Genomic DNA, 25,273 nt, shown 5'->3' with positions numbered 1-25,273 from the left:
CTCTGGACGCTCATGAAAAGTCTGTCCCCTCTGGACGCTCATAACAATAAAAAGTCTGTCCCCTCTGGACGCTAATGAAAAGTCTGTCCCCTTTGGACGCTCATGAAAATTAAGAGTCTGTCCTCTCTGGACACTCATAATAATGAAACGTCTGTCCCATCTGGACGCTCATGAAAATTAAGAGTCTGTCCTCTCTGGACACTCATAATAATGAAAAGTCTGTCCCCTCTGGATGCTAATGAAAAGTATGTCCCCTTTGGACGCTCATGAAAATTAAGAGTCTGTCCTCTCTGGACACTCATAATAATGAAACGTCTGTCCCATCTGGACGCTCATGAAAATTAAGAGTCTGTCCTCTCTGGACACTCATAATAATGAAAAGTCTGTCCCCTCTGGACGCTAATGAAAAGTATGTCCCCTTTGGACGCTCATGAAAATTAAGAGTCTGTCCTCTCTGGACACTCATGAAACGTCGGTCCCATCTGGACGCTCATAATAATAAAAAGTCTGTCCCCTCTGGACACTCATAATAATAAAAAGTCTGTCCCCTCTGGACGCTCATGAAAAGTCTGTCCCCTCTGGACACTCATGAAACGTCTGTCCCCTCTGGACACTCATAATGAAACGTCTGTCCCCTCTGGACACTCATAATAATGAAACGTCTGTCCCCTCTGGACACTCATAATAATAAAAAGTCTGTCCCATCTGGACGCTAATGAAAAGTCTGTCCCCTCTGGACACTCATGAAAAGTCTGTCCCCTCTGGACACTCATGAAACGTCTGTCCCCTCTGGACACTCATAATAATGAAACGTCTGTCCCCTCTGGACGCTCATAATAATGAAAAGTATGTCCCCTCTGGACACTCATAATAATGAAAAGTCTGTCCCCTCTGGACGCTCATAATAATGAAACGTCTGTCCCCTCTGGACGCTCATAATAATGAAAAGTCTGTCCCCTCTGGACGCTCATAATAATGCAAAGTCGGTCCCCTCTGGACACTCATAATAATGAAACGTCTGTCCCCTCTGGACGCTCATAATAATGAAAAGTCTGTCCGCTCTGGACACTCATAATAATGAAAAGTCTGTCCCCTCTGGACACTCATAATAATGAAAAGTCTGTCCCCTCTGGACACTCATAATAATGAAAAGTCTGTCCCTCTGGACACTCATAATAATGAAAAGTCTGTCCCCTCTGGACACTCATAATAATGAAAAGTCTGTCCGCTCTGGACACTCATAATAATGAAAAGTCTGTCCCCTCTGGACACTCATAATAATGAAACGTCTGTCCCCTCTGGACGCTCATAATAATGAAAAGTCTGTCCGCTCTGGACACTCATAATAATGAAAAGTCTGTCCGCTCTGGACACTCATAATAATGAAAAGTCTGTCCGCTCTGGACGCTCACCATGACTTTGCGCAGCTGGAAGTTTCGAGCTCGGATGTCCTGCATCAGCATCTCGAAGGGCGTGAGGCTGAACTCGCTGGGCAGCGGGTTGAAGGGCTGCTCCTGCACCTTCTTCAGCTTCACACCCTGACGGAGGTCCTTCATCAGCTGCACCCACAGACGGGCCTGTCACACACACGTCATCATCATCATCTTCATCATCACCATCGTCAAGCGTCAGCTTGCTGCGCCGCCGCTCGGCTCACCCAGTCTCGGTGCTTGAGGGCGTCCAGCTCGGCCGAGGATCTGTCCTCCAGAGTGTCCTCAGTGGAAATCTTCTTCAGCATCTGAAAAGCAACAAGTTACTGAAACAGGAATTCTACTTTATCTGGCATCATTAGTTTGAATTCCTGAAGTAATAATAATAACTAGAGCTACACTCGGTAGAGCAGACCGTCACCAACACCACATTTATTTGCAGAACCGAGTTAGCATCACTAGCATGTTAGCCATTAGCTCATATCAATGCTAACTAGCCTGCTAGGTAGCTCCATCACTGTGAAACACTGAGCGTCTCCATGGCAACAGACGCTGATCTCCTTTGATCTCCTCCATTCGGAGCCTCTCCTCCACTTCCTATGGGACATCTTTTCACTGTTTGTTGGGATTTATCCAGAAACTTTTAGCCGTTAACGTCCCAGAAGACAATGATCGGTCCTCCATGAGGACAAACCGTCCCAGAAGCCAATGATTGGTCCTCGATGAGGACAAACCGTCCCAGAAGCCAATGATCGGTCCTCCATGAGGACAAACCGTCCCAGAAGCCAATGATTGGTCCTCGATGAGGACAAACCGTCCCAGAAGCCAATGATCGGTCCTCGATGAGGACAAACCGTCCCAGAAGCCAATGATTGGTCCTCCATGAGGACAAACCGTCCCAGAAGCCAATGATCGGTCCTCCATGAGGACAAACCGTCCCAGAAGCCAATGATTGGTCCTCGATGAGGACAAACCGTCCCAGAAGCCAATGATCGGTCCTCGATGAGGACAAACCGTCCCAGAAGCCAATGATTGGTCCTCCATGAGGACAAACCGTCCCAGAAGCCAATGATCGGTCCTCCATGAGGACAAACCGTCCCAGAAGCCAATGATCGGTCCTCCATGAGGACAAACCGTCCCAGAAGCCAATGATCGGTCCTCCATGAGGACAAACCGTCCCAGAAGCCAATGATCGGTCCTCCATGAGGACAAACCGTCCCAGAAGCCAATGATCGGTCCTCCATGAGGACAAACCGTCCCAGAAGCCAATGATCGGTCCTCCATGAGGACAAACCGTCCCAGAAGACAATGATCGGTCCTCCATGAGGACAAACCGTCCCAGAAGCCAATGATTGGTCCTCCATGAGGACAAATCGTCCCAGAAGGTTTCATGGAATTCAGGTGAAAGTTTTAGCGACAAGTTGGTAAAATACATAGAAACCAATAAACAAATAAAGACATAAACACACGACCTTCTCAACCCAACTTTTGTTGGCGAAGGCAATGATAAATTCTAATAATAATTAGAGTAACAGCTCATTATGTTATATATATATATATATATATATATATATATATATATATATATATTAAATTCCTTGGAGCCTGAATGAAGTCTGATCCGGATGGAAGCAACAAATTCACTCAGACTGATTGATAGGATTGTGCGATACTTGCACTTTTACAAGTATTTGTGTTAAACATGTAATTTTACTAATCTAAACCGGTCTTCTCCAATAAGTTGATTCTCTGAGAAAATTATAATATTGTAATATGTAAAATTTACAATTTATTACTATTGTGTACCTCTGAGCTACTTCGTGGTTAGTTTGATTACATGACTTGAAAGTACGTTTCTCAGACAAAGTTTAACTTGTATTTTTAAAAAGTGTGTTGCTCCAAGCAGCCAATCAGAGATCAAACCCTATATAGTGTCATCGGGGGTTTAGCCAATCCCAATCAAGGTAGGCCCTCCCTTTGACTCCTCCCACAATTAGGTAGCTCTGCTCTGGCACATGGCACCACCAGAGGAAGTACTTCCTCCTCTTCCCAAGATGGGCATGTGTGGGCGGAGCCAGTCCAGCTCACACAGACACAGCAGATTCTGAATGCAGCTCCTATGATCCAATATTCAAATGAGGAAAATCAAGGAGGAGCTAGAAACTTAGAATACTGAAGGTTTCTGGAGCGACCAGACCAGGAGGAGGAGGAGAACAGGAGGAGGAGAACAGGAGGAGGAGGAGGAGGAGGAGGAGAACAGGAGGAGGAGGAGAACAGGAGGAGGAGAACAGGAGGAGGAGGAGGAGAACAGGAGGAGGAGGAGAACAGGAGGAGGAGGAGGACAGGAGGAGGAGGAGAACAGGAGGAGGAGGAGGAGGAGGAGGCAAACAGGAGGAGGAGGAGGTGAAACGATGGAGGATAGGAGAAGTTTAACAAAGTTAAGCTGTAAGAACAGTCTGGATCCAGCTGAACTTCCAGCTGAACCAAGAATCCTGGATTTGTTCTCCTGAATGTGAAACTGCTCCTGGAGCCGGTATATTAATATTCCTGTTTCCAGGCCGCGGAGCAGCGACTGATAGATGATAGAAGAAGTCTCCTGTCTGAGCTCGGCATCAGATATCTGACTTGTGTTGTGTGTCCGGGTGGTGGTTCTTCTTCCACCGCTCATCTTTATGCAGCACAACCAGAGGTGGAGGATGTTTGTTTTCAGCGCCGCTCACAACCATGGAAGAAACATTTGTCATGACGCAGATACCATCAGTCTGAGGAAATGACCGGCTTCCTCTTATGTCAAAATAAAACTACCAAGTTGGATTTGTATCACTAACTTTAAAAAACATTACTGTAACTAGAACTACTGATTTTATTTTTTTATTCAGCCAGGAGAGCCACTCTGAGATTAATAATCTCTTTTACAAGTGAGTCCTGGAGAGCTGGGGGGCCGAGGGCATGTTTGTGGGGGGAACCGGAGAACCTGGAGGAAACCCACACACACACGGGAGAACTCCACACAGAAAGGCCCGGGATTTGAACCCACAAGAACGCTAACCACTGCGCCACCATGCCTGTCAACTACAATCAACTCCACCCAGTAGAGCGCAGACCTTCACCACCACCACATTTATCACCATGGAAACCAAAGGATGAAGGTCACTGATCCACCACTGCTTCCATCATCTGTCCTGGTCGTTTGAATTACTTCCTGTTATCACTGTTTGACACTGATGTACACACATTTGACCATTTCTGTGTGACCCCCCCTTCTGACCTTTGACCCCCAACCTCTAACCAGGGTGATGACGTCACTGCATCATGTGACCTATCAGAGGATGGGGCATTAAAACTGACTGCGTTAAAACAGAAATACTTTTATGACCTTTTCATGACCTCGACCTCGACCTTTGACCTGATCACTCTCATTATTTAATGGAACCTTCCTCAGATAGGGACAAATCATCCTAGAAGATTTCATGCTATTCTGTTGAACAGTTTTTGCAAAAAGCTTGTAAAATACATCCACAAACCAATACACAAATACATCAATAAATACACGTGTTCTTTGTGAAGCTAAAGATCAGACTGTTTGGAAAGCTGCAGGAGCAACATGTGATGTTTGAAGACGAGTGACTGCACCTCCTTTGCATCTCGGATCTTGGTGAGGAAGGTCTGCAGCTCCAGAGTCTCCAGGAACAGAGCCCTGCAGACGGCCTGGTAGTGCTCTTGAGCCAGGCTGCGGTTCGCCAGCCGGGACGCACACAGCGCCATCACCTGGCGGAAGGTGCTCACCGGTCGTACCGCTCGCTCCTCCTCCTTCTTCTCCTCCTCCTCGTCCTCCTCCTCCTCCTCCTGCCCACTGTAGCCTTCATCAGAGGTGCCATTTGCGGCGCGGCCGCCCCCTTGCTCGCCGCCCTGCTGGCCGCCCACCATGCACTCGATGAGGCGCTCCAGCTGTGGGCTGAGCTCCCGCTCCTCGCTCTCATCCAGGCCCCAGTCCAGCGCTCGGTAGATGGCCACGCCCAGCGACTGCACCAGCTGACGGAGGTTTGGAAAATCACTTCAGTTTACTCCCTCGTTTGCTCCTGTCATAACTATTATCACCACTAGAGGTCACAATACACACAACAACATGGACGGGATCAGAATGCGACTCATCACTGTTTGTTGGTAACTTTGTATTTCTTTATATTTTATTCAAACCAATAATTGTGCAGCAATGAGAATCATATTGCACATGGTAGGCTTCCACTGGGAGGCGCTAGTGAGCAAACAGATGATTCCTTTTCCCAACTTCTAGATCCTGTTTACGTGACGGTGCTTCAGGGGAAAATGCATCGTTTTTCTTTTTGTGTTTCTGAGAAGTTCTGTCTTTACACAGCAACGTTTTAGAGAACAATGTCCGTTTACACAGAAAGATTGAACTTCTACCAGAGTACTCCTGAAACTTCTTTTTAACCTGAACTTGGGAAATAAATAGTGGATATATATATATATATATATATATATATATATATATATATATATATATATATATATATTACCAGTGTGACTTTTAACTGTTGTGTTCCTCTCTATGATGTGTTTTTAATATGTTGTGTATCACAAATACATGATAAAACAGGATAATTGTGCACACGATCATGTAGCCAATAATTTATAGAAAACTAGAGAGAAATTCATCGAATCCTGAAGCTTTTTAAACTTGAAAGAAAACCAAAGGTCAGTGCTGATGGATTTTAAATAAAGTTGATACATGAAGTGCTTTTTTATGACCATAAAATATCTCAGGCGTTTCTTCTCACCTGTCGCTCTGCAGTTGGAGGAAGAGGAGGAGCCTCATCATCATCTGAACACAGAAGAACAAACAGCAGCATCAACAATACACCTGAACGCTCACCTTTACCGATGACATAACATAAAACCTATCGATTCCTGATGTACGATTCTTACAACTCATCCGGAAGTTTCTCAGCCGAGTGGAGGAAATGGTAAAAGTTTATCAAAGTAAAATATTCATGAATTACAATAAAGTAAATAAATAATATAATGAATAAAATAAGAAGAGCAGCCGGAGTGTGACGACGTTTTTGATGAACCATTTCCTTAGGGTTAGGGTTAGGGTCAGTCAGGGTTAGGGTCAGTCAGGGTTAGGGTTAGGGTCAGTCAGGGTTAGGGTCAGTCAGGGTTAGGGTTAGGGTCAGTCAGGGTTAGGGTTAGGGTTAGGGTCAGTCAGGGTTAGGGTCAGTCAGGGTTAGGGTTAGGGTTAGGGTCAGTCAGGGTTAGGGTTAGGGTCAGTCAGGGTTAGGGTCAGTCAGGGTTAGGGTCAGTCAGGGTTAGGGTCAGGGTTAGGGTCAGTCAGGGTTAGGGTTAGGGTCAGTCAGGGTTAGGGTCAGTCAGGGTTAGGGTCAGTCAGGGTTCGGGTTAGGGTTAGGGTCAGTCAGGGTTAGGGTTAGGGTCAGTCAGGGTTAGGGTCAGGGTTAGGGTCAGTCAGGGTCAGGGTTAGGGTCAGTCAGGGTTAGGGTCAGTCAGGGTTAGGGTTAGGGTCAGTCAGGGTTAGGGTCAGTCAGGGTTAGGGTTAGGGTCAGTCAGGGTTCGGGTTAGGGTTAGGGTCAGTTAGGGTTAGGGTCAGTCAGGGTTAGGGTTAGGGTCAGTCAGGGTTAGGGTCAGTCAGGGTTAGGGTCAGTCAGGGTTAGGGTTAGGGTCAGTCAGGGTTAGGGTTAGGGTTAGGGTCAGTCAGGGTTAGGGTTAGGGTCAGTCAGGGTTAGGGTCAGTCAGGGTTAGGGTCAGTCAGGGTTAGGGTCAGGGTTAGGGTCAGTCAGGGTTAGGGTTAGGGTCAGTCAGGGTTAGGGTCAGTCAGGGTTAGGGTCAGTCAGGGTTCGGGTTAGGGTTAGGGTCAGTCAGGGTTAGGGTTAGGGTCAGTCAGGGTTAGGGTCAGGGTTAGGGTCAGTCAGGGTTAGGGTCAGTCAGGGTTAGGGTCAGTCAGGGTTCGGGTTAGGGTTAGGGTCAGTCAGGGTTAGGGTTAGGGTCAGTCAGGGTTAGGGTCAGGGTTAGGGTCAGTCAGGGTCAGGGTTAGGGTCAGTCAGGGTTAGGGTCAGTCAGGGTTAGGGTTAGGGTCAGTCAGGGTTAGGGTCAGTCAGGGTTAGGGTTAGGGTCAGTCAGGGTTCGGGTTAGGGTTAGGGTCAGTTAGGGTTAGGGTCAGTCAGGGTTAGGGTTAGGGTCAGTCAGGGTTAGGGTCAGTCAGGGTTAGGGTCAGTCAGGGTTAGGGTTAGGGTCAGTCAGGGTTAGGGTCAGTCAGGGTTAGGGTTAGGGTCAGTCAGGGTTAGGGTCAGTCAGGGTTAGGGTCAGTCAGGGTTAGGGTTAGGGTCAGTCAGGGTTAGGGTCAGTCAGGGTTAGGGTTAGGGTCAGTCAGGGTTCGGGTTAGGGTTAGGGTCAGTTAGGGTTAGGGTCAGTCAGGGTTAGGGTTAGGGTTGGGGTCAGTCAGGGTTAGGGTTAGGGTCAGTCAGCGTTAGGGTTCGGGTCAGTTAGGGTTAGGGGTAAAGATTAGGGTCAGTCAGGGTTAGGGTTAGGGTTAGGGTCAGTTAGGGTTCGGGTCAGTCAAGGTTAGGGTTATGGTTCGGGTCAGTCAGGGTTAGGGTTAGGGTCAGTCAGGGTTAGGGTCAGTCAGGGTTAGGGGTAAAGGTTAGGGTCAGTCATGTTAGGGATAGGGTTAAGGTCAGTCAGGGTTAGGGTCAGTCAGGGTTAGGGGTAAAGGTTAGGGTCAGTCAGGGTTAGGGATAGGGTTAAGGTCAGTCAGGGTTAGGGTCAGTCAGGGTTAGGGGTAAAGGTTAGGGTCAGTCAGGGTTAGGGATAGGGTCAGTCAGGGTTAGGGTTAGGGTTAGGGTCAGTCAGGGTTAGGGTTAGGGTCAGTCAGGGTTAGGGTTAGGGTTAGGGTCAGTCAGGGTTAGGGTTAGGGTCAGTCAGGGTTAGGGTTAGGGTCAGTCAGGGTTAGGGTCAGTCAGGGTTAGGGTCAGTCAGGGTCAGGGTTAGGGTTAGTCAGGGTTAGGGTCAGTCAGGGTTAGGGTCAGTCAGGGTCAGGGTTAGGGTTAGGTCAGTCAGGGTTAGGGTTAGGGTTAGTCAGGGTTAGGGTCAGTCAGGGTTAGGGTCAGTCAGGGTTAGGGTCAGTCAGGGTCAGGGTTAGGGTTAGTCAGGGTTAGGGTCAGTCAGGGTTAGGGTCAGTCAGGGTTAGGGTTAGGGTCAGTCAGGGTTAGGGTCAGTCAGGGTTAGGGTTAGGGTTAGTCAGGGTTAGGGTCAGTCAGGGTTAGGGTTAGGGTCAGTCAGGGTTAGGGTCAGTCAGGGTTAGGGTTAGGGTTAGTCAGGGTTAGGGTTAGGTTCAGTCAGGGTTAGGGTTAGGGTCAGTCAGGGTTAGGGTTAGGGTCAGTCAGGGTTAGGGTTAGGGTTAGGGTCAGTCAGGGTTAGGGTTAGGGTCAGTCAGGGTTAGGGTTAGGGTCAGTCAGGGTTAGGGTCAGTCAGGGTTAGGGTCAGTCAGGGTCAGGGTTAGGGTTAGTCAGGGTTAGGGTCAGTCAGGGTTAGGGTCAGTCAGGGTCAGGGTTAGGGTTAGGTCAGTCAGGGTTAGGGTTAGGGTTAGTCAGGGTTAGGGTCAGTCAGGGTTAGGGTCAGTCAGGGTTAGGGTCAGTCAGGGTCAGGGTTAGGGTTAGGGTTAGTCAGGGTTAGGGTCAGTCAGGGTTAGGGTCAGTCAGGGTTAGGGTTAGGGTCAGTCAGGTTTAGGGTCAGTCAGGGTTAGGGTTAGGGTCAGTCAGGGTTAGGGTTAGGGTCAGTCAGGGTTAGGGTTAGGGTCAGTCAGGGAGTTTTAGAGTCCGAGAAGTTTATGTTGGTTTTTTTATCGCTTGTTGAGCTGCTTCTTTTAGTGCTGAAAATACTGAATAATTCCATCTTTAAAAAACAAACAAAAACAACAACATTGCTCATGAGAACAGTAGAGCGCCGACCTTCAACGCCACATTTATCACCATGGAAACCAAAGGATTAGAAGGTTATTGATCCACCAGTCCTCCCATCGGAGGTTAGGGTTACAGAGGTTCAGTTTGACTGCGTTTTGACAAAAATAAGTTTTGACCTTTTCGTGACCTCGACCTTTGACCCCATCGCTCTCACAAATTATAATGGAACCTTCCGTGTATGAAGACAAATCGTCCTAGAAATTCAGGTCAATAGTTTTCACAAAATGTTGGTGACGTACATTTCCTATGGACGGATGGACGGATGGACGGACGGATGGATGTTTATTTTATTTATAGTTTTTAGAGTAAAGCAACCTGATGCCAATGATCAATTTGTCACAAACTTATCATCACTACGATATCAGAACTGGTATTATATATAATAGATATTTGTAAAAAACTCATTTCACTGTGACTAATTATGTTTTTATGCTCTAACAATTTTCTAACAATGGATGGTTGAAGTTCCTCTCCCAGAATCCAGCGGGAAAATAAACCATTTGGGAGCCAGTTCTAGTTGTTCATCTCTGATTGGTTGTCAGAACCGTTCTGAAGGAACTCTGTCGTTATTCGTGATACAAACATTTCCATCCTCAGGACCGAGGACGTCTTTGCGTTATGGAAGCTTCACTACATTTCACACTAAATCTTCTCGTGGCTTCGAGATTCTTTCTTTGAGAAAGTCTGAATTTTTTTCACCATGAATCAGTCAAACGTTGATATTTTCATTGGAGCTGCCGCCATCTTGGATATCCCACAATCCCTTGGGGCAGGTTTCCCAAGATGGCATCAGTCAGGAACCATCAACAGTTTGATGGATCGGAGATGGTCTACTTTGGTGTTTTGGTTTATTCTCTGTGCAGAAGTCAGATATTTTATTGGAAGTAGTTTTTCTGGTAGAGTAACTTGGGCTGTTTCCATGCTTTTACTCTGGCGGTCCCTGGTTGTGTCTCTGCCAGGTCACCGAGTGAAAATGAGTCTTCAGCCTCTCGACGTTGTAACGACACCCGAGCAGCTTCACTGCAGGAGAATCAGGGAGGAGCCCTCCTCTTCCTCCTCCTCCTCCTTCTCCTCCTGCTGCTCCTGCTCCTCTTCCTCCTCCTCTTCCTCCTCCTCCTGCTCCTCCTTCTCCTCCCCCTCCTCCTCCTCCTCCTCCTTCTCCTCCCCCTCGTCCTCCTCCTCCTGCTCCTCCTTCTCCTCCTCCTCCTGCTCCTCCTCCTCCTCTTCCTCCTCCTCCTGCTCCACCTCCTGCTGCTCCTCCTCCTCCTCCTGCTGCTCCTCCTCTTCCTCTTCCTCCTCCTCCTCCTCCTCCTCCTCCTCCTGCTGCTCCTCCTCCTCCTCTTCCTCTTCCTCTTCCTCCTCCTCCTCCTGCTGCTCCTCCTCCTCCTCCTCCTCCTCCTCCTCCTCCCCCTCCAGTGGATGAGGCTCACAGACAGTAACTACTGATACCTCCACCCACAGTTGCCTCATCAACACAAAAGCTGCCCTGGAAAAACCCCAAACTGCCCTGCAGCCCCCGCCTGAGGAACCCGATACCCCCCTAAAGCCCCGCCCCCTAAGCCCCCCCCCGGGAAGGAGAGACGGTTAACAGTCCTGCTGAGGCCTTTCAAGAACAAACATCAGACTTGTAAACAATAACTACAGCAGCTCTGATTGGTCAGATTGTTCCGTTTCCATGAAAACCATGTGAGGAACCAGATTCTCGGGGTTCCACACCTCGGCAATGGTTCCAGTGGAAACGGCAGAAATAGAATAATAAAATGTGTTGTGCTGCTAAATTTCTAGACTCAACATGAATAGAAGTTATTAAAAATAGTATTTTTGCAACATACATTTTAAATGTTTATTGTATTTTCAGAACTTATTTCCTTAAACAGAATCTTTTGGCAGATTTCTAACAAAAACACTAGAGCTACACTTGGTAGAGCGCAGCCTTCACCAAGGCCACATTGGGGAACTGGATTTAGCATTAGCATCACGAGCATGTTAACCGTTAGCTCGTATCGATGCTAACTAGCCTGTCAGGTCGCTACATCACAGTGAAACCCTGAGCAGGAAGCGTCTCCATGGTAACAGACGCTGGTCTCCATGAGGAGCCTCTCTCATCCACTTTTTATGGGACTTTTCTTTTTCACAGTTTTTTGGGATTTAATCAGAAACATTAAGTCGTTAAGTTAAACAGAATTTAATGAATCGATTCTTGATGATGACAAATCATCCCCAAAGATTTCATTTAAAATCAGCTGAGAGGTTTTTGTTAAAAGTTGGTCCAATAAATTCAAACCAATACGTGAATAAATGGAGACGCGCAGAAGAAAACAGAAGCTTCTCGGTAAAAACCCCCAAACAACCACAGGTGATTTCTGATGCACTACTGCACTACTGCACTACTGCACTACTGCACTACTGCACTACTGCACTACTGCACTACTGCACAGAGAATGAGGAGAACATTTATCTTCACAGAGGAAAAACCTGCAGACGACAGAGTTTGGATTATTGTCCTGACTGTGCAGCTGCGGGGGAAAAGGAGCGGCGCCTCCCTATGAATGGATTCTGTGTTTGTGTGCAGCTGAAACTTGAGCCGCTGGTTTAAAAGCTTCAACCCGACGCTTCCAAACGGCCTTTTGTCCTCCTCAGACAGGTTCAGGGCTTCGGGCGCGTCCAGCTTTTTATCTGACTGGACTTTGACTGCAGAGACTCCCGTCCCCCTCCCACCTCCTCCGTCCAACTGACTCACACTCGCGTGTCGACACAAACGTCCTGCTGCGTTGTTGGGATTTATTCACACGACAGCGACGCTCGGAGCCACTGAAAACGCTGCTTTTGGAAAGCAGGTCCCAAGGTGGAACTTTTAGAAAACGCTCCAGGAAGCCCCGTTTTGAGTCTCACAAACTTTAAACCTCTTTATTCTTCCTCCCCTGCCTCGCTTCATTGTGGCTGCCATAATTAATACGACCACCAGAGGGAGTCATATATGCGGCTTCCTGGATTCCCGTCAGATGTTTGTGAAAAGAGCAAGAAACACAGAACAAACTCTGATAAAAACAACAAAAAAGGCTGGGAAATAATCATCTCATCATGAACCCGTTCAAAAACAATGACAAAAAAACAAATATACTCAACAATCAGAAGAACTGGCAAAAGGCGATTTAAACCCTTGAAACAACCAAAACAAATGACAAATTTACTAAAAATGGAAACAACAAATCACTGCTGCTGGTTAAAGTCGACGGAGGCGCATTCATACGTCCATAAATGTAGACGTTCATTCTCTCCTGCCTCCGGATCCGACTGGGGTCATAATCAACACGACCACCAGAGGGAGCCATATATGTGGCTTTTGGCTCCAGGCCAACTTAGAATCAATAACAAACCTTTAGAAGTGAATGGAAGACTGAGATCATAAGTCTGAGGTTCTGGCTCCAGCTGAACTTTCAAATTTACTACAATTTACACCATGTAATCTACTCTTTAAGGTCCAAAGTAACTACAGAGTAAATCATAACATAACTTTTGATCTGTATGTTTTATTCTTCCACGTTTGTTTACCATCGTGTAACTTTAAGTTACTTTATCATTTCAACTCATGCAATCGAACCACAAATGGCTAAGAAGTAACTGATACGCAGTACTTTTAAAAAAATAAGAGTATTTTCTTATTTTACACAAGTATATTTCTAATTATTGGTACTTTTTCAATGACAAACACCCACAATACTGTTCTAGAAAAGTTGTGTTTCCCCAGAGACGGAGCGTTTTCAAAAAGTCGTGCCTTTAGTGGCTCCGAGCAGCAACAGACTCCCAAAACTAAAGTACTATTTTGTGTTTTCACTCTAACGCGTCGCGGCGTAACGGTTCTGCTTGGTATCCACATGAGTCTTGTAACTCTGAGTTTCTAGGGAGGCGGTAAAGAGCTGAGGTATTATGCAGGTATTCAGCGGGGGAACCAGGAGAAGACTCAGTAAGATCCTCTGGGCTTCCTTCCATCCTTTTGAAGTCTCCTAAACAGTCTGCATGGGGGGGGGGGGGGGGGGGGGGGGGGGGTGCTCGGTGAAGCTTTGCCCCATGAATTATTCATCATTTACCGGCATAATACAAGTCATCCCGGCTGGCACCGTGAGGGGACAAACCCATGTTATATAATAATAAAAAACAAGGCTGTGTGTGGAAGCATATGATCGAAGGCTGTGCAAAATGACTAACTGTTCTAGCTGAAGGTCAGTTCAAATCAGGCGAGGTGCTTGGTGAAACGCAGACGCGGGACATCCCTACGTGCAGAACTCCACTTCAATTCCGTACAATTTATATGAGACTTGGTTTAGTTTGGTGACACCGAGTTAAACATTTTAAATGGCAACTTTTTCAAAATAAAACAAGATTGTCTTAAATTCGGCTGGCGTGAAATGAGGAAAAACGAGTGCAGTTTTATGCAGTTCTTGATTTTCTCCATTGTTGTGAGTGCTGTCTGCCTGGTGCAGCGGAGGGGTTACTGTCCGCAAACGGCTACAAAAAGTGGTTCGTTTGCTGAAACTGAAAAACATTGGTGAGCTTTTATTTCAGCCGGTTTTTGAATTGAGGTTTAATATTTATAACAGGATCGAAACTGAAACTCTTAACTTTTAAACTTCTCAGAAAACCTAAGATTTGCTGTTGAAGGGAACTTGTGGATACGTGTTTGGAACGGTTGGGACTGGAGGAAGTTGGCCGTCCTACCTCGGTGTCGTGGCTCCGGCGGCAGCGACACGGTTCCGTCCCGGTGCAGGAGGATGGAGGACGGGTCCTTGACCCGGCGGGCCCTGCCGGCCGGCGGGCGGGGCACCCGGAGCCCACTGCAGCACTGGTAGCACACCGCCCATGCCTGCTCCTCGTTGATCGGCTGCTCGTAGGACTTCAGCACCTCCTCCAGAGACAGTTCCCGGGGCTCGGCCAGGTCCCGCGCCGCTCCGCGCTCCCCGGGGGCGCTCACCCGCGGGTCCCCGTCCTCGGAGCTTCTGTTGGGGGATCTGGCCATGGCTGCCAAGCCGCGGAGTCCATTCTTCAGTCCGCGGTCACCGGTGCCATGGAGCGGCCCGGTCTGCTCCCGACAGAAGCCAAACGTTTGGTCCAGTGCCGCAGCTGCAGCTCGTCAGTACCGCGCTGTCAAGCTGGAACCAGCAAGCGCAGCACCTCCGGTCCAGGCCTACCAAAGTAAAGGTTTCGAATTGAAAAATCTCAAATTTGTAATCAAAATCTTTGAAAAGTGAACAAGTGAAGCTATGTGAAGATATCAACACTTTAAAACAGCATTTATGCACAAAGAAGAATGTCAAAAGAAAATTAAACGAACCAAAGATCGAATTATTTACTTTTTAGAATTCTTAATGCAATCCCATTGTCAATGAATTAATGATGACATTGGTAACACAGCTTGTTTATTCACATTTCAAACGTCTAATACCCCGAAGAAGCAAAGATAAAACACCCTTTGTTAACTTCAGCCACATCCTGAGCTCCGCTGCTCATCCATCAAATAGATCTCCCATCAGTGTGAACGTCTGAATAGAAAATGATCAGCTGACAGTATTGTCAGTTTTATTAGTAGCTTTGTTATGACAAATTTACCAAACACATGTCCTTACTTTTCTTTTTCACATAGTTTAACCCTTCAATTGCGAATTCATAAAAATCTCTGGAGATGTTTTATTTCTTAGTGATTAAACTAAAAAAAACTCTGAGTACCAGAATACCCCAAAGTGCCACTTTTGTTCAGTGGAGTGAAATAAACAGCATTAAAATTACAATACAAAACCATTGCCCTCACAGGGACGCACAGTGGTGAGTGCTCTCGCCTCACAGCCAGAAGGTCGTGGGTTCGACCCCGGGCTTTTCTGTGAGGAGGTTGCATGTGGTTGTTTATCTTTATGTGTGGCCCTGTGACAGACTGGCTACCTGCCCTCACCTGCCCTCACCTGTCCAGGTAAACCCCACCCTCGCCCATAGTGAGCTGGGATTGACTCTGCGACCCTGAACTGGGTAACTGGTGATGCCTTCACACTGACATATAGATTTTCTTCAACACCTCAGGGTTTAAATGTCACGTTTACACATATTGCACCAAACAAATTAGCAAATTAATCAAATCAAATTTCCTCAAACAAACTTCTTGGTTGGTTTATGATTTCAGTGAAAGTTATTAGTTCTTTTTTAAATTCTTTCCGAGTTCTGTGCTTTCATTTTGAGACTCAATCCTGAGCGCCACCGGAAGTGCTCCATGTTTTTACAAATGACTTGACTTTGTTCGCTTTGGTTGCAGCCAATGAGCACGCGGCGCGGCGCGGCGCGGCGCGGCGGGGACACGTCAGGCGGCGGCGCGGCGCGGCGGCGCGGCAGGGCAGAATGAAGAGTTCTCCCGGCTGTCGCAGTCCACCTGCAGAGGAAACGCGCCGCTTCCGCTTGGTCACCGGAAACACGAGGAACATGTGGAGAACCTGTGGGGGGGGGGGGGGGGGGGGGTGATACTGGTTCCAGTGTCTTCATGTGTTTTCAATTAAAGATGCAAATTCTTCAACACATAACAAGTTAAACAGTTTATTAATTCCCTCTGGAATTAATCAAGTATTTCTATTCAATTAAATACATTTCGTGTCTCACATGGAAAATCGAATTAGGACTAATCTAATAACGTAACATGATTATAAGAAAATGGGGATAATAGTTCTTTATTAAATGGTCTGGTGGGGGGGTTGGCTGTCCTGTCCCCCTCTTCCTCCCTCCCGCCACCGATGTCCCCCAGGTTTCCGGGACGCAGGGGGCCTGTCTCTGGTGTCTTGCCCCCGGCCCTCTGTTTGAAATTAAGTCATTCATTGAAATGTTAGCAGGTTTAAATCAAAATTTTCACAGAAATGCACAAAACAATTCAATTCATTTTTTTCTTTACAGTTTACAATAAATACGTTTACATAAATTAGAGACTTGAAATTTTGAGTTGTAAAAACCGTTTGCATAAATCTTTCTCTTTTACATGAAGACACTTTACATACATGGACACAGAGCCCCTTGAAAAGTAGGAAAACACGAGTTTTATTTGACAAATGCAATTTAAAAACACTAAACAACAATTAAATTAAGTGAATTGAAATCAATTTTAAAAAATGAATTGAATTAACTAAAAACCTGATTTAAAAATAAAAGAGAATTGAATGTAAACAGGACAAAACAAGCTAAATTCAAACACTTAAAATCAGATTTAACCCATAGGATGAAAAACAAGTCAGTAAACAATAAAGAAAATTAACAGTATTGAATGCAAACAAGCTTAAAAAGACATTTAATGACTAATAACTGAATGAAAGTTACCAGGATGAGACCAAAACCCCCAATGCAATCTGAAAACCAGACAAAAAGATCTCGAACAGATATGAATGAGATAAAAATCGAATAAACAACACGATGAGGAAAGAAGTTATTAAAACGAAGTGCAATTAGGACACAAAAGCCTAAATTCTAACAGATCAGAAGAGAATAGGAGCAACAAAAACAAAAAGAAAAAATCTGAACAAATACAAAGTGACACAAAATGATGCCAAACCGACAGTGAATAAAAAACTTTACAAACTTTATGCAAAAGAACCAGCCTCGCCTGGAGGACAGCTGCAGTACAACAAAACACCAGCAGAGGGCGGAAACACATTCTGATTCATTTCTCCGCAAGTTGAAACCATCGAATAAAAACAGATTAATAAAAACAAATACTTTTGGAAGGGACTTCCTGCTGAATCAGCTTCTTCTGATGAAACAGTCTGGATCTTTTTTCTGACCTATTTAACACAAACTTCTATTTTTATACTCCACCTGGTCATTTCTACTCTTTTTTTATTCGAGGTCTGAATGTTTGTCTATTTATTCTATCACTTCTTCTTCTCTTTCATTCCCCCTCCTACTGGTTTATTTAACTTTGGGTTTTGGATTTGAAAGGTGAAACTGAAATGACGTTTGACTGTTTTCTTCTATTTCCTTTTGAAAAAGCTGCTGTTTGTCTTTTTTCTGCCAGCTGGAGCTTTTATCAGTAACTTTAAGCAAATGAAGTATTTTTCTTCTCAATAATCACTTTGGAAATGAGGAAATGTTTGAGACGACACAAAAAGCTGTGAGCAGGAAGTGGAGGAGAAACATTTCCTGCCACCAACTTCTGGAGCAGATTTTCATCCAGGATGTCCCTCTACGTTGCTGCATTCATCGTTCCTGTTGAGCTCGGCTCTCATTTTGTTATGATTTGCTCTATGCTATATGCTCTATGCTACATGTGTTGTATTATAGTTTTTGTTTACAAGTTGTCAATGGCAACGCTGATCGATCATGTGACCAATGCTGATCTAATTGCTGATGTGCAACCCATGCGTAAATAAATCTGGTGTGTGCCCGGTGGGGGTGTCACAAAGGAGGAAGTACGTGTCTGTGCTGTGTCTTATACCACGCTGAGGAAAGGACTCTGCTAACAGGTTATGGGCCCAGAGTCAGAACGCACAGTTGAATTAAGTACCGGGCGAAAGTCGCGACGTGTGCTGCGTGCACCAGAGCCGGGTTGGAGTGATCTAACAACGAGTAGGAAGGACAGAGACGCGGTGCCAACTAGCCGCTGGGCCAGGCTCGTTTTTGACGGAGACGAGAAGAACTACGAGCTATGGGAGACAAAGTTTTTGGGCCACCTCTGTCTACAAGGGTTAAAATGCACTATCCTGAATGAACCCGCTGCCGATGATGAGGAGGATGAGGAGAAGAACGCCGAGGCCTACGCGGAGCTCGTTCAGTTTTTGGATGACGAGAGCCTGTCGCTGGTAATGCGCGACGCGGCGGATAACGGACGCGAGGCGCTCAAGCTTCTCCGGGAATATTCCGCTGGCGAAGGGAAGCCCAGAGTGATAAACCTTTACACCGAGTACTACAGTCTCCCATTGAGAGTGTCACTGAATACATCATCAGAGCGGAGACTGCGATCACTGCTCTGAGACGCTCAGTGACGGACTGCTAACAGCCATAGCGTTAAAAGGGCTACCAGAGACATTTAAGCCGTTTGCAATCCACGTGTCTCAGAGCGATGAGAAAAGGACTTTTGCAGAATTCAAGACGAAACTCAGAAGTTATGAAGATGTTGAGAACATGTGAGCAACTGTGTCAGAGGATACGGTTATGAGGGCGAGAGCGCGGTTTGGCACAAAGCGCGAGCCTGAAAGCAAAGAACCGTGAAAATATGGTTACAAAGGCCACATTGCCAGGGCCTGTCCGCGTAAACAATGGTGCAATCACTGCTAACGCAACACGCACACTACTGCAAGCTGCAGACGGAAAGAGCAGCGCGATAACGCACGGATGGCGTCCGAGGAGTCGGGGAACAAGGAGTACACATTCCGGCTGAGCGACGCCAAGAAGCGGGTCCCAGATGTCAAGAGAACGGGTCTGATGGTGGACGCCGGCGCAACGTCACACATCATCACAGACATCGCAAAGTTCAAGACGTTGGACGGGAGTTTCCAGGCCGGGACGCACTGCGTGGAGCTCGCGGACGGATCCAGGTGCAACGGAGTCGCCAAGCGCAGAGGTGACGCGGAGGCGTGGCTTATCGACAGCGAGCGGCAGAGTTTCCGGACAACGCTCAGGAGAGCCCTATACATCCCAACATATCCCCAGGATATCTTCTCTGTGAAAGTTGCTCCCAGCAGTGGAGCCACAATGATCTCCAGTGAGAAGACCAGTGTCCTGCTTCATAAAGACGTACCAGAGTCCCCATACACGTAAACAAGCTTTTCTATCTGCACACTTTAGACGTAGACTGTAAGGACCAGTGGTAGAAAAGTCTTGATTTGCAAAGTTGGCATGAAATCTGAGGTCATTGCAATGATGCAGATGTGTTAAAGCTGAGACATGTTGTAGATGGGATGGACATTAAGAATGAAAGTAATAAACCTGTTCCATGTTGTGAAGTTTACACTCAGGGGAAGTTTGTTCAAACTAGGAACCGAGGACCAGATACAAGGGCCAGAGCACCTCTGAATATGGTGCACACAGACTTAGCTGGTCCTATAGACCCAGTGTCTAGAGATGGTCATAAATATGCACTATCCTTCACAGACGACTATTCTAGTGCAGTGTTTGTATATTTTTTGAAAAATAAAAGTGATACAGTGCAAGCAACTGAGAAGTTTATAGCCGACATGGCTCCTCATGGTAAAATAAAATGCATGAGATCTGACAATGGTACAGAGTACACAGGCAGAGAGTACCAAGCTTTGATGCGCAGGAGTGGTATTAGGCATGAGACCTCAGCCCCATACTCTCCACACCAAAATGGTTCTGCTGAACGCAGCTGGAGAACCCTGTTTGAAAGGTCCAGGTGTATGCTCATAGAGAGTGGGCTGCCAAAGATGTTGTGGACCTCTGCTGTCCAGACGGCTGCTGTGGTGAGGAAGAGGTGCTTTAACCACCGCACTAAACAGACTCTCTACTACATGTTAACAGGCAGACAGACAAATATTTCCAGAATACAGAAGTTTGGACTGGTGTGTTATGCTTACAAACAGAATAAAGGGAAATTGGACTCTAGATGTGAGAAAGGCATTTTTGTTGGATACGACAAAAATAGTCCAGCCTATTTGGTGTACTATCCCAGCAACAGAAAAGTACAAAAACACAGACTTGTGGAGTTTGCATCTAGATTGAATCAGGAAGTACTGGATGCTGAAGATGATGATATCGTGATTCAGAATGAAAGAGAACAAGTGAAAACCCCTTCAGTTAGCCCACAAATAACTGAAAACCAAGAAGGAGAGCACTCAGAAAGCAAAACAGAGGAGTGTGATACTGAAACAGGGGAAGTTAAAGAAGACAAACCCAAAGAGAGACGCTACCCTGATAGAGAAAGGAAAAAGCCAGATTATTACGGTGACCATGCTTGTGGGTTTGAGGAGGACATAAATATTGACTACTGTTACAGACTTATGTGTAATGTGCCACAGACTTATAAAGAAGCTGTTTCCTCAATGAACGCAAGAGACTGGGCTGAAGCAATGGACGAGGAAGTTCAATCTTTGAAGGACAACTCAACGTTTACCCTGTCCACTCTACCAGAGGGTAAGGATGTAGTGGGGGGTAAGTGGGTTTACGCACTGAAGAAAAACAAAGACGGAACAGACAAACACAAGGCGAGATATGTTGCCAAAGGTTTCAGTCAGAAAAGGGGTGTTAACTATGAGACTTCCTCTCCTCCAGCCAGTACGGTCAGCATCAGGCTCTTAGCACAGGAAGCAACACAAGACTACCTGGTCGTTCACCAGATGGATGTAAAAACAGCATATTTACATGCACCAATTGAGTGTGAGATTTATATTGAACAACCTGAGGGTTATGAAGTGAGATCTAATGGAGACAAACTAGTATGTAAACTGAAGAAATCCCTGTGTGGATTAAAACAGTCAGGGAGCAACTGGAACAAAATGTTGCAGGATTATCTGTGTGAAATACAGTTTGTACAAAATCCAGCTGATCATTGTGTCTACAGCAAAATGACTGGCAATGAGAAAGTTCACATCATCATATGGGTTGATGAGATGATGAGAAAGTTCACATCATCATATGGGTTGATGAGATGATGAGAAAGTTCACATCATCATATGGGTTGATGAGATGATGAGAAAGTTCACATCATCATATGGGTTGATGAGATGATGAGAAAGTTCACATCATCATATGGGTTGATGAGATGATGAGAAAGTTCACATCATCATATGGGTTGATGAGATGGTGAGAAAGTTCACATCATCATATGGGTTGATGAGATGATGAGAAAGTTCACATCATCATATGGGTTGATGAGATGATGAGAAAGTTCACATCATCATATGGGTTGATGAGATGAGGAGAAAGTTCACATCATCATATGGGTTGATGAGATGAGGAGAAAGTTCACATCATCATATGGGTTGATGAGATGATTATTGCCACTAGTGATGATGATGTTATGAAATGTGTAAAAGAAAAGCGAAGTTCCACGTTCAGGATGAAAGACTCTGGTAAACTGTCCCATTTTCTAGGTATTGACTTTGACCAGAGTGCTGAATGTGTTAAGATGTCACAATGCAAGTATGTACAAACAATACTGGAGAGATGTGACATGTTAAACTGTTAGTCTGGAGCTACCCCATGTCAACAAAAACCTGACTACAGTGATGATGCTGAAATACTGGATGATGTGAGGAAATACAGAGAGGCAGTTGGGAGCTTAATCTACCTGGAAACCTGTACAAGGACAGACTTAATCTACCTGGAAACCTGTACAAGGACAGACTTAATCTACCTGGAAACCTGTACAAGGACAGACTTAATCTACCTGGAAACCTGTACAAGGACAGACTTAATCTACCTGGAAACCTGTACAAGGCCAGACTTAATCTACCTGGAAACCTGTACAAGGACAGACTTAATCTACCTGGCAACCTGTACAAGGACAGACTTAATCTACCTGGAAACCTGTACAAGGACAGACTTAATCTACCTGGAAACCTGTACAAGGCCAGACTTAATCTACCTGGAAACCTGTACAAGGCCAGACTTCAGCTTCGTAGTGAGCAAACTGTCTCAGTATTTCAACAAACCAACTACTGAACAATGGACAACTGTAAAGCGTGTTTTAAGGTATTTGAAAGGTACCCAAAACAAGGAACTATGTTTCAGAAAATACAAAGATGAGAACCTCATCCATGCTTACAGTGACGCTAATTGGGCAGCTGATATTGGTGATCGAAGCACTACAGGTTACTGAATCAGTCTAAACAAGAACGGTCCAATAGTCTCATGGAAACTAAAAGACAGCCTACAGTAGTACTTTCTACCTGTGAGGCTGAGAACATGGCTTTAGCTGCAACCATGCAAGAGTATTTGTATTTGAAACAGTTTTTGAACTGTCTTGATGGCCAAACATACAAATGTATTGTTTATGAGGACAATCAGGGCCTTAGAACAAAGAACCCTGTACATAGGCACCGATGTAAACATGTGGATATTAAATACCATTTTGTGAGGTCTACGTTGGATGATGACCAAATACGCCTATTGTATTGTCCAACAAATAAAATGGTTGCTGATGTACTGACCAAGCCTGCAACGAAACAACAACTTTTGAAATGTGAAATGTTTATGTTTGGTATGTAAACCAAGTTATGTTACAGTTAAATGGACTCTTCAAATGTGAGCAAGTGGGGGTGTTGAGCTATGCTCTCATTTTGTTATGATATGCTATATGCTACATGTGTTGTATTATAGTTTTTGTTTACAAGTTGTCAACGGCAACGCTGGTCGATCATGTGACTAATGCTGATCTAATTGCTGACGTGCAACACATGCGTAAATAAATAGGGTGTGTCCCCGGTGTGGGTGTCACAAAAGAGGAAATACGTGTCTGTGCTGTGTCTTATGCCACGATGAGAAAATGACTCTGCTAACAGTTCCCTTTGTCCGGACTCGTCTCCTGCCACATGATGCTGCCTCCACCCTGCTTCACTGTAGGGCTGCTATTGGCCCGGTGATGCATGATGCTGCCTCCACAAACATTCCTGCCACTCCCATGTCCCAGACAAGCTTTATGTCAAAAAGAAATGTCAATCAGGAAGTGGTGTTTCCAGTTCTGTAGATTTACACGTCTTGTTTACAATGTTTGTGTGACGGAATGTTGTTCTCAACTTCCCTCAGCAGCAGATGGAACGACTCACATTCAGCAGGTTTATGGTTTCACCTGGTTAGAACAAAGTTGGTTGTGATGGACTGGAGACGGTCCAGGTGGATCCCGCCCCCCTCGCTCAGTGAGCTGTGATTGGCTGCAGCATCCCTGAACCAGATTAAGCCTTTCACAGCACGGATGATAGAAGTACTTTGTTGATCCCAGAGGGGGATTCTTTGTACTGTTGCTCCAACAGAGACATGCAGGCGGGCGTTACTGTGGCAGTGGCAGATCACACCTGACAGGTGAGACTGGTTTCTGACAGAGTGATGCAGGTGTGACTCAGGGCAGATTCCACTTGATGCAGACTGGGACTCTGGTCGGGTTCTGGCTGCGCTGAGATCCAACATGCATTCAGAATCATCTCACAGCAACAACTCTGTTTTTAAAGGGATGTACTGGTCGGTGTGTTTGGCAGCAGTGAGTTTTCTTTTGCTTCCAGTAGTCTTGGCTGAACCTTCTGCACCTCTTCCAGAGGACAACAGCAACGAAACGCTGCTCCTGGTGTGGTACTTCAACAGGGACAAGCCTCCTGACTGCTGGGCCAGCTTCCGGATCAGCGGCTGTCGGGTCAGCGGTGACCGGAGCGAGTACAAGCAGGCTGACGCTGTTTTCCTCCGGCACCTCGATGTCATCAAAAAAGACGGTGTGCCTCAGGAGCCACGGCCGCCGGGGCAAAAGTGGATCTGGTTCAATATGCAGTCGCCCACGGGGACGTACAGACTGAGGGAGTTTGAAGGTATTTACAACCTCACATGCAGCTACCGTGAAGACGCCGACATCGTTCTGCCTTTTGGGTATTTAATCCCAAATGTACTCCTGGATGAAGTTCCTCAGGCTCCCTATGCTTTTCCACTGGACGTGTCCTCTGGTCCGCGTCGCGGCGTGGTGTCCTGGGTGGTCAGCCACTGGGAAGAAAAGCTGGAGCGTGTGCACATCTACCACATCCTGAAAGACTACATTCAGATCGACATGTTCGGAGACGCAGGCAAAGCCATCCCACCAGGCAAAGACAGCGTAACGGAGCTGATCAAAGGGTACCGGTTCTACCTGGCCTTCGAGAACGCGCAGCACACCGACTACATCTCAGAGAAGCTGTGGAATGCCGTGCTGGGCGGCGCCATCCCGGTGGTCCTGGGTCCGTCCAGGAAGAACTACGAGCGTTTTCTGCCCCCCGAGGCCTTCATCCACGTGGATGACTTCCCCACGGTGCAGGGCCTGGCCCGGTACCTGCTGAAGGTGAAGGACAGTCCACTTCTGATCGAGATGCACCTCAGCTGGAGGAGAAAGTACAGCATGTACAGGCCCAGCATGTGGGGAGAGTTCTACTGCACAGCCTGCAGGGTGGTCAGGATGCGCAAAGGCAAGACTGACGTGGGCAAGAACATGACAGCATGGTATTTCTCCTGATGACCTCAGCTTCACCCGCCAGTGACGCAGTGAGGAAGATTTCAGAAGATGGAACAAGTACCTCTCTTTGTCTGCACAGGAGTACTAAACTAAACAAATTATACTTTTTTAATCCCCTTTTCCCACATTGACCAATCCTATTTCTGGGGTGTAGAGGCGCAGCCACATTGGGCAAAGAGTGTCATGACTTCCAGTCCATTTTCTCCTGGACTTGGTACTTTTATTTTGACAGTCAGTGTAATAACAATCCAACTCCACAGAAATGTCTGTGTTCTCCCATTGTTAATGTTTATAGCATGTTGTTCTCTGTGTGCATGTGTGTGTGGTTTCATTAGAAATACAACCAGCAGCACCCTCTAGGGGCTCAACATGAAAACTACATCAACTATTAACTATTATTGTTACTGTTGATATTATTTTACAAACTTTTTCGTCATTGTTCTTTTGCTACTTTTCTCTTTACTGTGATGATGTGGAACAATTAAAGGAAAATCTTTTCTCAACTTATCTGATTTTATAACAAAGACATTCCAGCGTCCCGTCTGTCCTCCTCCGTCACTCAATAGAACACCATGTTCTCACCCTGATGCTCAGGCTGTACACCTCTGCTGCTCCTCTTCCTCCTCCTGCTCCTCCTCCTCCTCCTCCTCCTGCTCCTCCTCCTCCTCCTGCTGCTCCTCCTCCTGCTCCTC

The 25,273-nt window shown here is 46.2% G+C and overlaps 2 protein-coding genes across 2 annotated transcripts in view; one reads left to right on the top strand and one right to left on the bottom strand.

Annotated features, from left to right (window-relative positions):
- Positions 1-14,438, bottom strand: part of spire2 (spire-type actin nucleation factor 2) — a gene marked incomplete at both ends in the record, with an annotated part of 35,400 nt that extends 20,962 nt beyond the window's left edge. The window contains 5 exon segments of the mRNA XM_080474749.1: positions 1,413-1,577; positions 1,658-1,738; positions 5,064-5,462; positions 6,230-6,273; positions 14,141-14,438. Of these exon segments, the coding sequence (XP_080330875.1) occupies positions 1,413-1,577; positions 1,658-1,738; positions 5,064-5,462; positions 6,230-6,273; positions 14,141-14,438 (987 nt within the window).
- Positions 14,439-18,772: 4,334 nt separating this feature from the next.
- LOC308116499 (4-galactosyl-N-acetylglucosaminide 3-alpha-L-fucosyltransferase 9-like) lies at positions 18,773-25,094 on the top strand (the record flags this gene model as incomplete). The annotated part of the gene is made up of 4 exons (XM_080474748.1): positions 18,773-19,194; positions 23,337-23,416; positions 23,614-23,910; positions 24,001-25,094. The coding sequence occupies 4 exons, from the start codon at positions 18,773-18,775 to the stop codon at positions 24,579-24,581; spliced, it is 1,380 nt and encodes a 459-aa protein (XP_080330874.1). The 3' UTR covers positions 24,582-25,094.
- Between the last annotated feature and the right edge of the window lie 179 nt (positions 25,095-25,273).

The sequence above is a fragment of the Lipophrys pholis genome (assembly GCF_963383615.2).
Source record: "Lipophrys pholis genome assembly, chromosome: 11".
NCBI classification, from domain to species: domain Eukaryota; kingdom Metazoa; phylum Chordata; class Actinopteri; order Blenniiformes; family Blenniidae; genus Lipophrys; species Lipophrys pholis.
This window is presented reverse-complemented; position numbering and strand designations above follow the sequence as displayed.